General features: G+C 40.0%; 1 protein-coding gene across 1 annotated transcript in view; it reads left to right on the top strand.

The window, feature by feature from the left end:
* Positions 1-1,142, top strand: part of LOC139114160 (sulfhydryl oxidase 2-like) — a 179,112-nt gene extending 177,970 nt beyond the window's left edge. The window contains exon 11 of the mRNA XM_070675725.1: positions 1,010-1,142. Coding sequence (XP_070531826.1) covers positions 1,010-1,117 — 108 coding nt within the window. The 3' untranslated portion in view covers positions 1,118-1,142. The remainder of the gene's footprint in view (positions 1-1,009) is intronic.
* Positions 1,143-16,996: the final 15,854 nt, after the last annotated feature.

The raw sequence follows: 16,996 nt of genomic DNA, 5'->3' as shown, positions 1-16,996 counted from the left end.
GCTGTACCAAAACTTGCGGGTGCCGTCAAAGCAGCTTCTAATAAACAAAGGAAAGCAAACAAAGATTTTGGCAAAGCCTTGCAATGATTGGAAAGCTATAAACTGGTTCACTATGAACATGCATCAAACGCTGAATTTGCTTCACATTTGCTTCATATTCATCACCAATGTCTGGGAAGAGACAGTATTTATCAAGAAGAGAGTCGCGCAGTTGCAGACAGGACGACCCTGTGCAATTAAACCTTGTCTTGTACACGCCGGAATGCAGTAGGTAATACATATAATATGAATGGAATAAGGGCCAACACCATTGAACATTTCTGTCATTGTGTGTATTGCTGGATGCACAGCCTCAGACCTATTTAAGAACTTAATACACAATGGAATTTTGTATATGGAGGAGTTTAAATATCCCCCTTGACATTGTCGCTGGAACATTCTGATGAGATCCTACACATATTCACAGTATGTTTTGTACGACAATTTTACAACATTGTTGGAGTCATGAGATTAATACAGGTCAATCTTGCAATGTCATTTGAACCTTACGTACTACATGCATGACAGATAGGAACAGACATTCACACGGTACGGAAATTCCACTGAAATCATTATTCATTTGTAATGAAATAAACGTAGGCCAGAGTCAGTAAATTTTCAGAGTTTTTTAGGAAAAATTACAAGAACTAGTTTAAAGAATTGTCCTATGTCAACAATATTCTGTCGCAAAACAAATTCATAACTCTTACATTGCAACAAAATAATTCTTATAGCAGTCATTACAACCATTGAACAATGTGATGAAATAAAATTGTATCCTCTAGAAGCTTACAGTTACTGGAATGAGTAGATTGCATAAAGAGCACACATTTTTTGTGAAATTTATTCTTTGCATGTTTTTTTAAAACGTTTACAAAGTTACGCTTGGGAATTTGAGTTGATGCAAAACAAAACAAAACAAAATTATTTACTGTGGTCCCATCCTGTTTTCATTGGAATTTTTTTGAAGGCTCCTGATACATACTTGCCGGTCAGGTTGATGTGGGTTGGTTGTAAGGGAAGCCAGGAAATCTACAGAGGTTATCCCTGTGACTATGGACTTTATTCCTCAGCCTGACAGTCAGTGCTGCGACTACCCATAGATATTGTAACCGCTGCGTATGGTGTCCAATCCATGCCAAAATTACTACTTTGATTTTACAACACAACATGCCATTCCGAATTCTATTTTACAATTCAACATGCTATTTCACAACACAACATGCACTTCCAAATCCTATTTTACAACTCAACATGCTCTTCCCAATTTCATTTGACAACACATCATGCACTTCCAAATCCTATTTTACAACTCAACATGCTCTTCCCAATTTCATTTGACAACACATCATGCACTTCCAAATCCTATTTTACAACTCAACATGCTCTTCCCAATTTCATTTGACAACACATCATGCACTTCCAAATCCTATTTTACAACTCAACATGCTCTTCCCAATTTCATTTGACAACACATCATGCACTTCCAAATCCTATTTTACAACTCAACATGCTCTTCCCAATTTCATTTGACAACACATCATGCACTTCCAAATCCTATTTTACAACTCAACATGCTCTTCCCAATTTCATTTGACAACACATCATGCACTTCCAAATCCTATTTCACAATTCAACATCCCATTCAAAAGCTAGCTCTGCGGAGCAGGGCAGTGTTACTGGCTATCGAACAAGATTCAAAATGGCGGACGCGAAATGGTCCCCTCGCACAGAGAGAGAAATGCGAACTTTGCACAAGTCTAAAACGCAGCTTAGCACATTGTGTATCTAAACAAGATGAGCGTGCTCGAAAACTAGGATCGATCACGATTTTAAATTAAAAATTGGCTGTTTTTGGAAAAGAAACTGCGCGTTAAAATCAGCAGTTTTGTCTATTGTGCACCGTGGGAAGCTTATCGTGTGCGTGGCTCATGTGAAACACAGGCGTACGGAATGTTTCCTAGATCGTCGTCGGATGGTGACGGACACTGCATGCACCGTGAGGCCGAAGGCCGAACCTCAGTACTGTATAACAATACAGTATTGGTATTGTTATACAGTACCGAGGTTCGGCCTTCGGCCTAACGGTGCATGCAGTGTCCGTCACCATCCGACGACGATCTAGGAAACATTCCGTACGCCTGTGATGTGAAAGACCAGGCAAGATTCACCCTCAATCATAAGTATCCGCTGACCTCCCTCCGAGCTCAGACATTATCTCCGTTCTGTGACGGAGCAGGTCGTACAATTTTCATAGTTCATTGCGCATGCTAAGTAAACATTGCCAATATAATCTACAAGATTTTTCGCTTTACCTTGTAAAAGAACCTTGTTTTACGGGGTAGGCTACCAGTCAACTCGCACTTTTTCCAACCCGCCCAGAACCAACTCGACCGATTCCAACTCGCCCGATACCAACTCGCCCGATATTATTTTGCAATTTTATGAGTACCTGGTACGCTAGGTCTGCATGGCAGGGCTGTGTGTTTACCGGCGTACGCAGGCCGTAAACAACAGCCCTGCCATGCAGAGCTACTGGTACGCTTGCTGCGAATCGGTAGCCTTTGCCACTCGGGTAGCTTGGTTATTGGAGTGGAAGAACATATCAAAGAGTGGCAGGGCTCGTTTTCGCAGCAACTGGTACGCATAAAACGTTTTATTTCTAACAACAAATATTTCTAACATAGAGAACCACAGGTGCGGCTTGAAATATGTGCCAACACGGAAAACTTTTTATTTGCGAATTTCACGTTTTGCAAATCTCTTGAAAGAATAAATTTCGTTCGGCTTCTTTACGTATAGGGATAGTTACTGCGTACTGGCTCACTTCTTTAGGAACAGCAGGACCGTCTTTCACGAGTTACTGGCCTGGCATGACATGAAAATAGCTGGCCTCGGGCCATCGGGTTAGCGTACATGGAATCTACAACACCCTATCTCAAAACAACGGGCGAGTTGGTATCGGGCGAGTTTGAATCGGGCGAGTTGGTTCTGGGCGGGTTGGAAAAAGTGCGAGTTGACTGTAATTCTGTTTTACTTTAACCCTTGGAAGCTGAGGAAAACCCTGTCGCCAAATAGAAAACTTTCCCCTGAAAGGAATTTATTTATTTTCCTACAACCAAATACCTAATCAGTGATATTTTAAAAGTTGTACGTTACGGTCAAAAAGCAGAGAGGAAATTCTTCCGTACTGATTTCCTGCATTATTATTATTATTATTATTATTATTATTATTATTATTATTATTATTATTTTGTGGTTTCCAAAGCTTACATAAAACGAAAAAGACTAACATTTTGACAGGACAGGAAACGCCAGCTGAAAGCCATATAAAAGGTGTTGCTAAACACATATTTTCCGCTGCAAAAAGTTTTAATATTTTATTAAAGCTCGGCAGACAGACACTTTATGAAGTTCACAAGCTTAATTTTCAATTTGATAAGGGGGTCAAAATTATCTCAATGGCAATTAAGCAAATATTTACAACGAAAACATCACGAGATTTCTAAAAGTTAACAGTATTTGCGAATAGAGGTCACTTTCGCAATTTCCAAAGTATATTTTGTGAACACTTGTCAAGGAAGTGTTCGAAGATTAAAGAAAACTCCTCCACGGCTTTCATTTCATTCTCTCCATTGTACAACATACATTGTGACGCAAATAGATACCAACTTTTCGATGCTGCTCGTCGAATTATGAGATAAAAAAGTTGACACAAGAATACCTTGAAAAGGTTACAGTAGTGTGTAGTTGTGACACGAAAATAGTTTGCAGCAATCTGTACTATCTGACCGCACCAGCTATGCGTGTAACAAAATTATTTAATTATCTCAGAACTGAGTAACCTGCACTATAGCGTTAAACTCCTATTTTGTTAAGAAACGACGAAATCATCTCAATTCCAAGCATTCTTCAATATGCTCACGGCTATCTATTGTCTTCAGATTCACTTTGCTGCAATCTTCATAGCTGTGATATCGCAGCGGTAGGCTACTTGTGGCGTGTATCGAACGCGCTCGGGTCATTGAGGTCATCGCCACTGTGGCGATGACCTCAATGACCCGAGCGCGTTCGATACACGCCATACCGCTGCGATATCACAGCTATACAATCTGCAATATCCGACAATCTATGACTCGGCTCCCGAGTAACCTTCACTAACGTTAAAACTCCATCTAGGCTAAAAAAATTAACAATCCGTCTCAGTCTGCAGCATCCTCCAATACACTCAGGACTCTATGAAAGTCCACACATAAGAAAAGTCAATCACTTTGCAGCTATCTGCAAAGGTACAAAAATTAATAGTCTCAGCTTGGAGCAAACTGCACTGACGTTAAACTCCGTCAAGGATGAGAAATTACTGATCTATCTCAGGCCGTAGCATTCTCCAATACACTTAGGACTCTGGGATCAAAGTCCACAGATATGAAAAGTCAATCACTTTGCAGCCATCTGCAATATCTGACAAGCTTTGTATAGTACAAAATAAAATAATGTCTCAGCTCAGAGCAAACTGCACCAAGGTTAAAACTCCGACAATGAAAAAACAAATTTCAAATCGCAGTCTGTTGCATCTACAATAAACTCAAAACTGTATCTACAGTCCATACAAACGAAAAGTCGATAGTTTGAAGCCATCTGCAATATCTGACACGCTATGTATAGTACAGAAATTATAAAATGTCTCAGCTCGGAGCAAACCGCACCAAGGTAACAATCCCGACCATGTAAAGAAATTTCAAATCTATGTCAGTCCGTTGCATCCACAATAAACTCAGAACTCTATCAGTGACGTCTGGCGGTTCGCCTGCAATGAGTCGAGAGCCTGTGGGCAAAACCACTGGTTGCAACGCGGTTACTCCACCGAAAACAATCGGTTTTTTTCACCCAAAATTGTGATCGATCTCCTATTTTGAGCACGCTCAACTTGTCTACATGCACGATGAGCTAAGCTGCAGTGCTTTTGAACTTACACAAAGCCCACTTTCATCTCCCTATGCGATGGGACCATATCCGTATCAGATGCGCCATATAGTAAATCTCGGTCTTTCACGATAAGGGACCGTTCAGTTTTTACGGCCGGGGGGGGCCCGGCAAAATCCAGGGGGGGGGTGTCATTGTAATTTTGGAATCCGCAAAGGGGGGGTCATCGCTTTTTCACTGGTAGGAAAGGGGGGGGGGGTCACCACATTTTCAAAAACATAATACCAACAATAAAGTTCACTTTATGCCATGGCCATGATCGACCCTCTTTACCGGCGGGCTGCCTTCGGCGGCCCACTACAATAAATATACATTATGTATTACCCATGACCCTCTTAACGGGCAGACGCCTTTGGCGGCCCACTCCAATTAGGTTTACTTCATGCAATGGCCATGATCCGACCCTCTTTACCGACTGGCCGCCTGCGGCGGCCCACTACAATAAATAGACTTTATGTAATACCCCACGGCAATCTTACTGTAAAATTCCCAATTGAAGCCGCGTCTTGAATTAGAAACATTTTTGAGGGACCCCTGGGATCACGCACTAAATAATGCATGGTAATGGCCGCGCGCCTTCAGCGGCCCTGTCCAGTAAAGTCTACTTTATGCAATAGCCATGATCGACCCTCTTTACCAGCGGGCCACCTTTGGAGGCCCACTAGAACAAAGTTGACTTTACGTAATGGCCCATGACCCTCTTAACCGGAGGGCTGCCTTTGGCGAACCACTCCAATATAGTTTACTTTATACAATGTCCATGGACATGAGTTGTCTATGGAAATGAAGTTAAAAATTGCCTTACAGTCGTCCTAGACGTTTCAATCGATGTGGCTGAGAAGTTTGTGCACTGGCATCTCTGCTACACGAATAAAGTGCGCCGCGTACCGGAGTTCAAATCCAAACCATGCGGGTAAATTTGACATATGGGTTTTGTTATTTTTCAGGGGGGGGTCATCAATTTTTTTACGTCTGACAAAGGGGGGGTCATCTTTTTTTCACAAAAAATGCAGGGGGGGGGGGGTCTATATTTTTTGAACACCGGCGACAAGCAGGTATGTAAGCGGTCTGAAATCACCAAAGTGCGCCGGCAATCTGCGCCGGCGCATTTCAAACTGCGCCCCCATTTTGCGCCGGTATATTGCGCCGCCCAAACTGCGCCCTTGGCCTACTCTGCGCCAAACACTTCCGAGTGTCACAACATCGAGTAGTCGCACTTGCGTAGCAGGACGCTTTGGCAGTGCAGACTGTAGATATTAATATCCGTGCCCTAAAAATGCAGCTCGAAAAATGATATGACATGTTTTCACGGAGTCTCGGAGGTACGAGACCATGTTATGTTTGTATGGGACGGATTACACTCACTTGGCGGTATCGTGGCTTGGCCTCAGCAGCAGTCAAAATTTGTGAATTTTGCATCTCCATAAAGGCCAGGGACTTGATACCCGGATCAAGTTAATCCCGTTCACCTTTGACATCCACGGACGGGATCGAATGTTTATGTCTGTGTAAATTACGGTCACGATTAGTGTGCACAGGAGGTTGTACACAGGCCAATGTTTGACATGCAAACAACAGATTATACGACACTGAATATAACGGCAAGACCAGTAGGCCTATACATGTACAGAGAAACAACGTTTCATGAAGCCCACAATTCTTGTAGCAATAATAGGTGTACTTCAACAGAAATGACAAAGGTACAGTCAATCCACGACGCCGCTGCAACTGGCGTTATTACGTTCCGAATTCGGCTTACCCGGGGCTCTGGCTGCAACTGTACAATTATTGCAGCTAAACGATAGCGTAGATGTCGTGCCATTGCCAAGATACTCTGCTGTTTCCGATCGTTTTGTCTACAGAACTACTAAAAACTCTCTCAATTCGACAAGAAAAAATAATTACGGTTTGAAATCGGTGCATTAATTTATATTTATAAAATAATAAATGTGACATCACCGATCATAAGAAACGTGGTGTTGAAGAACATATATTTTTTGAACAGAAGACTACGGCGTCCATTTTCTGTAAGTATACATGTAATCTAACTTTAGCAAACTTGCAAGTCAAACATCCGAAGGGTAACGTCAATAATTTTGGTTTTGTTCTACTCATGTTATAAAATAAGTCAAATTTCGGGAAAGTATCTGTACATTTTCGATATCTGGCAGCGCAAATGTGTAAACCGACCCTGCATTTATCCATCCTAAAGACCATGATCAGTTCGCGACTGCAGAAACCCCCCCTCCCTCTCTCTCTCTCTCTCTCTCTCTCTCTCTCTCTCTCTCTCTCTCTCTCTTTCTCTCTCTCTCTCTCTCTCTCTCTCTCTTTCTCTCCCTCTCTCTCTCCCCAAAAGTTTAGCCATTTGATGTTTTATTTTGCCGACATTATTTAACGGTTCACGATCACCGCTCAATGTTGATGTCGATTTTGATTTACGAAGTTTCTTCGTGACTAGAGACATGTCACGGCCTGGAGCTAGTTTTCACTATAAAAACATTCTGTGTAAACGTTTTTGCTTCCGAATGGAGGTGACAGGTGACTTCGTGTGTAAAATATTGAATGGCAATATGAATTTCACCTATAGAAAGTCTATGACTTTCAAACTAGTCGCACAAACAACAATAAACATGGCGGAGCAACGATACCGACACATTTATTTTCCTCGACCTCTGATGAGAGCGACTCGCTGAAATTTTCCAACCTGGTATTGGTAAGTATTTGGCTTTTCCCCGTGTGCTGGGTTATGTACACGTAAACTAATTATACAAAAGTTGTATTCACTGTAAATCAATAAGCCTTTCGAACACGAAGATATTCGGATATCTGAACCTCAACATCGGTTACGCAGCTCGAAAGTTATCCTCCGTAACAGGACAGGAACATTGGTCAAAGCCGGATTTTGTATGGTATATAGATATGGAAAACACGCAGCTCTTTGTTAGAAAGCATGCAATGCATGATGCTCCCTAGCTTGGTCCTTGGATTGTTGCTTTCCGTCTCGCCCCTACACACCATCAATTGTCTAACAATCACAGGATTTAGTCACATGTGTCTTCAAATTTTGATACATTAATTCTACCGATCATCAAGCACGGAACACATCAAAAAACAATGGTCGCGGCTACGGGTTCAAGGACGTTCACGGGGAGAAACACCACGGATTTGTCGCAGAAGTGTTATGACTAGCTTTATCTGTTTATGGAGAATATGGGCGATCAGCGTATGGTTGCACATCGAATCGACGCCAAGATAAAATATGATGTCCGAAAAGTTTAGTTTTGTTTTATGCAACTGAGTCATCGCCTTTGTTATCGCCTAAACATCCTCGGGTTTTGTTTTCGGGCAGACTGCAACATGAATATCTTTCCAATGCATAGAGTACGGCCGTTCACGCAATCATAGACCCATGTGCTTTGGCAAACGGGCCAATTTTTTTGTACGTTGGTTAGAAACTAATGACAATATATAGGTGAAGATGTTATATCTGTCAAAGAGTATTGAAGATTAAATTACTTTCATCGATCGACAAAGAAGAGAAAGAATGAGTCAGTGAATATCGAATCATAGACGGGAGAATCGAGGGTTTATGATCAATTGGGAACAAAAATATTTCGATTAATTGACTAACACAACCAAAAAGGAAATTTTATTCAACTTTGAAAAAAGTCACCACCTTTCGTTGGCATAGGATTCCATGGCAATGGACCAACACATGATGTCGTTTAGGTCCTCACAAATCTTCTAAAACGGCACGACGATAGTAACTAAAATGAATGAACGATTAAAAGCCCGTATTTAAATGACACGATATCAGTTGTCGTTTCAATTTTTTCCTTTCTGTTAGAAACTCCACGATGATGTTTTGGAAATCAAACGGGAAATGCAATATTCTCGGTGCTCCGATTGATCCATCCATTGAGGTAAATTTCACTGCCATGATCCGCCCATGGATGTAAAAAAATCGATGATCCGCCTCAGTAAATATCTGAAGTTTCTACAGGAAATCTCTCGTCCGTTCACGGATCTTTTTTCGTCTTTCATTTTAGTTTCAAGTTGTTTATAGGGTAAGAAAGCTAGAAATCCATCAAAACATCGCTCCAGGGTCTATGATCAAAAGTATGAGCGTGTATTGTCATCAGCTGTCAGCAGGTCGTTTTCCAAACCGCGACAGGGACTCGGAAACCCGCCATAGTGTCACAGGACTCTAGACCTAGATTGTATGTAATTGTGTGCTACGTTTGGTCAGTTTCAAGGTGAATAACCTAATCACGGTCGTGACTCCCGTTTTTGACATAACTATATAAATACCCATCGGGATTGAGTGTTCATGGCATCCCCTTTCACTTTGACCAGCACTTTGAATCAGTCTGTGAATCGTACGTCCCAGCCCGATCAATCTCTCGCTGATTTTTAAAACCTGGTAAATAAAGTTCTTCGTAGTCAGATATAATATTCTATTCTCCATATGTAAAGATGAATGTCTCATTCATATTTTTATTTAGACGAATATATCAACTTCTTGGTGTTTGGAAATAAGAGTGTTGCAATACTTTCCATCGGGGACTCCAATGATGAATTCACTCAGCTGTTCGCTCATGATACACAGCACTGTACTTCCATGGAGATCGTATCGCTGTTTTCAGCAATGACTTTGATCGTAAGTTTTCATTCGACCAAAGTGATGAAATAAATGCTGACAAGCACTAACTATGTACAGTCCGAGTTCACTTCACATTCTCACTATCGCTCGCACTTTCAAAGTGAGCACGTACACTTCAAGCCCTCACATTCGCTCTCGTAACTTTAGCCTCGCACTTGTCGATTTCCGGTACCCTTATACCTTACGTCAGGAAGTCAGTCGTAAGGACGGTCGCATTTGCTGTTTGCACGTTAAATGAGAGTCTCAGACCCGGTCTCAAATTCACTCGCAAATGTACATCACAAAGCGAAATGGGAGTCTCAAGTTCAGTCGCAAACGTGATCGCACTTTGACTCTTCTATGAACTGAGAGTCTCAGAATCAGTCGCATTCCTTATCATTTGGGGTCGTCATGAATTGGAAGTAGCAATTATTGGACGATTCAAAGGTCGCAGAATTAGAGCAAGAATTACGGTCCACGAGGTTCCGATGGGACACTGAGACAGCTAGGACACTGTCTCGCCATATACTGAGTATAGAGTAACCCTACGAAACTTATAATGGCAGAGATATTTGGCCATCGAAATAGTTTGAGAGTAAAATTTAGCGTCTTTTTTTTACTTTGAAAGTATTTACCGTCAAGGTTCGGGTAGAAAACTACAAACAGATTCAAAGGTCGATTTAAGATGCAAATGACACTCGACTGGCTCGGAGTTACCTTCCCTCTCGGGTGATGTTATTACATACTTCACATACGTGTCGGAAAAAAATTACTCCCATCCTCCGCATTTTAGTGACACATTTCACCATATTTCCCACGAAAAACATGAATATTTCTTTGAAATCGCCTGACTAAACCAAAATAGACTATTAATACCGTGCTTGACATTTAAACTTCGCAATGGCGCAGAGTAAGGGCGCAGTTTGGGCGGCGCAATATACCGGCGCAAAATGGGGGCGCAGTTTGAAATGCGCCGGCGCAGTTTGCAGGCGCACTTTGGTGATTTCAGACTGCTCACATCGACAAGATTTTGCCGGCCCCCCCCCCAGGCCGTAAAAACTGAACGCTCCCTAAGCCTCCCACGCACGGTGCACAATAGACAAAACTGCTGATTTAAACGCGCAGTTTCTTTTCCAAAAACAGCCAATTTTAATTTAAAATCGTGATCGATCCTAGTTTTCGAGCACGCTCATCTTGTTTAGATACACAATGTGCTAAGCTGCGTTTTTAGACTTGTGCAAAGTTCGCATTTCTCTCTCTGTGCGAGGGAACCATTCGCGTCCGCCATTTTGAATCTTGTTCGATAGCCAGTAACACTGCCCTGCTCCGCAGAGCTAGCTTTTGAATGGGATGTTGAATTGTGAAATAGGATTTGGAAGTGCATGATGTGTTGTCAAATGAAATTGGGAAGAGCATGTTGAGTTGTAAAATAGGATTTGGAAGTGCATGATGTGTTGTCAAATGAAATTGGGAAGAGCATGTTGAGTTGTAAAATAGGATTTGGAAGTGCATGATGTGTTGTCAAATGAAATTGGGAAGAGCATGTTGAGTTGTAAAATAGGATTTGGAAGTGCATGATGTGTTGTCAAATGAAATTGGGAAGAGCATGTTGAGTTGTAAAATAGGATTTGGAAGTGCATGATGTGTTGTCAAATGAAATTGGGAAGAGCATGTTGAGTTGTAAAATAGGATTTGGAAGTGCATGATGTGTTGTCAAATGAAATGGGAAGAGCATGTTGAGTTGTAAAATAGGATTTGGAAGTGCATGATGTGTTGTCAAATGAAATTGGGAAGAGCATGTTGAGTTGTAAAATAGGATTTGGAAGTGCATGATGTGTTGTCAAATGAAATTGGGAAGAGCATGTTGAGTTGTGAAATAGCATGTTGAATGTAAAATAGAATTCGGAATGGCATGTTGTGTTGTGAAATAGCATGTTGAATTGTAAAATAGAATCGGAATGGCATGTTGTGTTGTAAAATCAAAGTAGTAATTTTGGCATGGATTGGACACCATATTGTAAGTTTGATGGTTTTACTTTACAGTAGCTGTAAGTTTCGATGATTTTTTCGCTAATTTTGTTACCAATGTCAATAACAGTTTCTTGGCCTACTCCAAGTTGAGATATATAGTTTTCAGGTAGTCAACTCAGCCTGTACATGTGTAGACTCCATTGTTATTGTCGACAAGTGAAATTGTGGTCTGCACTAGAATTCAATTTTTAACAATAAAATGCATTTTACACATCAAAAGCTGTGTTGACAGGCTAATTCAATATGCTTTCGGAAGTAGAAGAACTTGCAGTTGCCAGGGACAAAGTTGGCCATTTTTTCATAATTTTTGTTTCACATGACACACTTACAACCTGTATTGTTTGACATGTTGAAAGATACTGAATGCATGGGTGACCATGCATATTCAACCCCAGTTTTCGACAAATTAAATGAAACCATCGCAAAAAAGAATTAATAGTCATGACCATTAATTCATTCTTGCGATGGTTTCATGTATCGTGTCTAAAACCAGGGTCAAATATATGCTTGGTCACCCATTCATTATCTTTCAATATGTTAAACAATGTAAGTAGTATCTCGTATCAACAAAATTCATGAATAAATGGTCGATTCTGTCCCTTTTAACATTAAAAAACAAAGAAGTTAAAACATACCATCTAAAGATACTACTTGCCCTTTAACATTAGGTACTAAAGACCTTCAGTGCCTATACTGATAACTCCTTGGACCAATTCTGGTTCAAACAGGTTTTGTAAGAAATGCAAGCAGCTAGAAATAAACATTTTTTTTTGTCTTCATTATGTACTGCCTCAAGTCATTCTTTCAAGGGAAGTTTTGGTAATTCCTTCATTATTTCTGAAAACCCAGTCAGTGTACCATATGATGCAGAGTAGTTTGCATGGCCGCTATATTGTTGATTCCGTAGAACTGTATCGATCAGAATGATATAAATTTCAGAGAGCTACTACTCAACATTGGAAATGACCTTGGAACCATGGATTGAAAGAATTATGGATATAAACTTTTCCATTTTCTGCTGTTTCCTTGCTTAATCTCAGAGTAAAATATTGTCCATTGGCATTGAATTAAATAAGATGTACAGTCTAAGACCATTCCATTTTAAACTGCACCATCAAACAATACCCATTCACATCTTTACACTATATAATATTATTGTGTCACACTGTGCACTATAAAGCATTAACTAAAATGTATTTCCAGACATTTGAAGTAAACAGATTTTTCACACTTGTGTTTACAGACAGACTTGACGAAAAACTTGAAGCTTTACCAGCGATGAGTGCATACATCACAGAGTACTTTGGCTGCGGGAATGTGCAGAAAACTTTGGAAAGATGGCTGTTACTATAGAATCTACGGTAAAGACACCGGATGATGCAGTCCTTTGGTTATGGAGAGCTCACAATCAAGCCAACACGAGACTACATGGAGACAAAACGGAGGATCCGGAGCATCCAAAGATTCAATTTCCTCCGATGGAGCTGTGTCCTTTCTGTAAGGAATCTGAGGATTCTGAATGGCAGGAAAGTAAGGTGCTCACATTCCTGAAGGATTACTACCACATCAACAACATAGCCCTGGATCAGCTCAGCCGGGTCATGGACTCAGAGGTCAAAGTTCGCAACATTCAAACTGTAGCAAAACACAGGCTCCAGCGAGAGCATGAACTCAGACTGGAAGAGCTGAAAAACAGGCGGCTCGGGATATTTGGGCTTGGGCTTAGTGGAATGGACATGAGTATGTGTGTCTTGCTCTATGGCTTTTGCATTGCATTGGTTTTTCTCCTGTACATCATTTTCTGCAAGAGAAGAAGACGGAAATCTATGAAACATATAGTGTAAGATTTTTAAAGAATAAGTCAGATGTATTACATATTTCTTTAAAGTGTATATTGCTGTTTATTTTTGCAAGTATTTGAAAAGTCTATGAAATAGAGTACTAAAAGAATATTTTCACTTCTGTGAATAGATTGCACTGTATGTATTACATGAATTTCTTGTCTTGCCACTCTGCTGATTCCTGTTGTATCTATGGCAATCTTACTGCAAGTTTAAGAAAATAAAAAAGCATTCTAAAGCTTTGGCATGGACGACGCTGTAATACCGACATTCTATGTTGAAACAGCACTTGGCAGAAAGAACAACTTTCAACCCTAGATATTCGGAGCTAGGAAATACAAAAGTATTTTTAGGCCTGTGCATAGAGGGCGCTATAACAGTTTATTTTGAAATAGCCCGTGGTATAAAATCAAACGAGCTGTATTTAAGGATGTACGATCGGAAAAAGTAAAAGTAATGTCAATTTTTTCAAATGGGAATTTTTGAATACCTACATATGTGAATAGTCCAAAACTGGGAAAAAAACATGGGGTCACCGCGCTTGCTTTTTTACAAATGACATTAAAAATTCACGGTTTTTCACAAAATCACTAAAAATCAATAAAACAGGTTATCATTTTCATATTTATATCATGATTGCATTTTTCACGTTTACTCTGTAAAAGAATAAAGAAATTATAAACCTAAGCTACTTTGAAGATTTTACTCACATTAAAATTGAGTTAAAAAGTCATCATATTTATTTTTTAACCAAAATTGCAACAAATATGCCCCAAATTTTAGGAAAAGGAGAGGGTAATTTATTAATTATTGATAGTTTCTACTAATGTCAATTTTCTCAAACTTTGCCAAATAATAGCACTTTTTGTGAATTTTCCAAACCACATTTTGTTTAGTAGGTCACCGCGCTCGATTTTTCACAATTTTGCAAAAACTAACTAGGATTTACAGGTTCTGGCGATAAACCATGCTCTCCCGGGTTCGTCGCACGAGGGCGCTCTTCAAATGCCGCTGACCTGCCGTGGCCACCTGCAGTGGCCCATGATTTAAGCCTACCATTAAACTTTAATGAGAGGGAATGACAGAACAAAGCAAAGACTTTTAGGTTCTTCTACTTTTAGAGTCTATATATTAATACAGCATACAAAAAATCACGTAATATTTATTGCCGTAACGCTTATCGGTCGGAATTAGGTTGACTTCGCTGCAGGCTAAATAAGTTGTCACAACACTACGTGGAGCCAGGAGCCGAGGCCGTAAACTTGGCGTTTCTCCAATACACGATGACAATCGTAAAGGCAAGCCCGCAACTGACACAAGTGTCAAGATTTTCGGCTAGTTCACTCAATGCGACGGCCATTCTTCCATTCTCCGGTAGGTCTACTATCGACACTATCATTGGAATTATAACCACGACCTGCTCTTGTATAGCGAATCAGACGACACACTTAACTCTGACTGGTGCTGTACAGGCTACGGTCATGTTGCATTTTTTTTTTGTCGTACCTTCCAGTGTGTTTTGAGGGCACGCTGAACATTTTCTTGGCGCGATTTTCCTTTACCTGCAGACGACATCTTGTACAACGCAAAAACGTTCGGAACATCACTATGCGCGCGTGGTTACTATGGATACATTTCTGCGCGGAAATCGTCGCAGTACGCTTATATTTTTCCGATCGTACATCCTTAAGACTCAACATTACCCCACAATGTTTGATAATAGCCTCTATTGAGTGTTACCCATACTCATAAATTGTATGTCCAAATGTAAATGCTTGAAAGGAATTTCAAAATGTAAATGCCCATTAAGATGAATTACCATCTTTACAATTATCACAATCCTGCAATTAATTGCTTTTTTCAGACAATTTTTTACTGAAAATGTTGAACCAAATTTTTTTACAATCGCATTGCAAATGGTGCCATTTAATTGTTGTGAAATATGGAAATAATTAAAGGGAAGGGCTCATTGGCACTGAGCATGTGTGACTTCTTGTTTACAGACAGTGTGCTATATATAGATATATGTCAACGTAGCTGCAACATTTAAATTTTTACGATGAACATTATGACCAATAACTTTCATCAATCGCCAACATACATGTACCTTGGATACAGTGTTTACATTGGTCATAGGGGTCCCTAGTGACCTTTGAGCGCAGTTCCAATGACCACCTCCCTTTAAGTTCTAATTTCACCTATGGTGGCATCAGTGGATGATTTCAATTTAAGGACTGTTAATGATGCTTGACGGGCCCTTACTGTGCATAATTTAAAATTATTTTATCAGCTGATGAAAATTATGTACATCCAAAATATGCTTGAGAGATATTTAAAATGTAAGAGATATGATTTAAATCTGCCATAGCATACGTGTTTGATATCCCAGCCATGACTTCGGAATTTCCATGACAAATACTAGTATTTTATGGTATTTCATTTGTATGACTTCATTTGTTGCACTGCATACCTTCTCAACTCTTCTACCCCATTTCCAAGTGTATAGACCTAACCACTCTATTGAAAACCATTGCCAAGGCTGAACCAAAGCGATGTCAGTAAGGTAAGACTGACTTAACAAATTTCAAACCATTGATACTTTTGTCTCACAGTGTCCAGTGTGTGCATTCTGAAGTAATGATGGCTGCAGGATCAAATACAAAACTTGACAGGCATGCATTGATTCAGCTGAACGGACAAAAGTGAGGCTTTCATGTAACACTAAAATATTTCATCATGTTGTATTTTATTCACTGACCACTTTTTATCCAAGTGTTTGTAAAAGTGCTTTTTACTGTAATGAGATTCCAAATCATAAAATTTCCTTTAATTGCCGAAGACATTGTGGGGACGATTTTGTTATGGGGAGGTTCTTTTATTAATGTGTAAACTTTTCACTTGCATCATCTAGGGCCAACCAGCACTCCACTAGCCAGCGCGGAGTCATTTTGAAACAAACACAAAGCTGGTAATTTAGGCCACGTTGTTTCTGTCCTTTGACATGTGACATGTTGACCTTTGACATAACCTATCTGTTCCTTGACAATCTACATACAACAAACATCAATTTCGTCCATATTTCTTTTCAGTTGTCATTTTAATTACTTCTCTGTAATATATCCTAAACGGCTTCACCAATTATTAAATTCTGTTGTAATAAAGTGCCCATGATTAAAGCTATGCCTGTTTTTTTTCTGTAAGTGGTAATATATGTCCTTGTGTCACCATAACACAGTACTTGGTAAAGGTGTTGACTAGACTAAATTGTCTGTTTTAAGGAAAGAATTGCATGTTCCCAAGGTAAATATTACACCAATTCAAGCCTTCTAAAGTTCTATAACAGTCCAGATTTCATTATATTTCAGAACACATAGCTTACCAGGCACAGCCACTGACTTTGAGCAGCTTGCAAATATAAGTCTTTATCATGTCGTGAAACATTTCTCTATTTAGCAGAACA

The sequence above is a fragment of the Ptychodera flava genome, chromosome 16 (assembly GCF_041260155.1).
Source record: "Ptychodera flava strain L36383 chromosome 16, AS_Pfla_20210202, whole genome shotgun sequence".
In the NCBI taxonomy this organism is placed as follows: domain Eukaryota; kingdom Metazoa; phylum Hemichordata; class Enteropneusta; family Ptychoderidae; genus Ptychodera; species Ptychodera flava.
The sequence above is the reverse complement of the archived record's forward strand: the minus strand, read 5'-3'. Positions and strand labels throughout refer to the sequence as shown.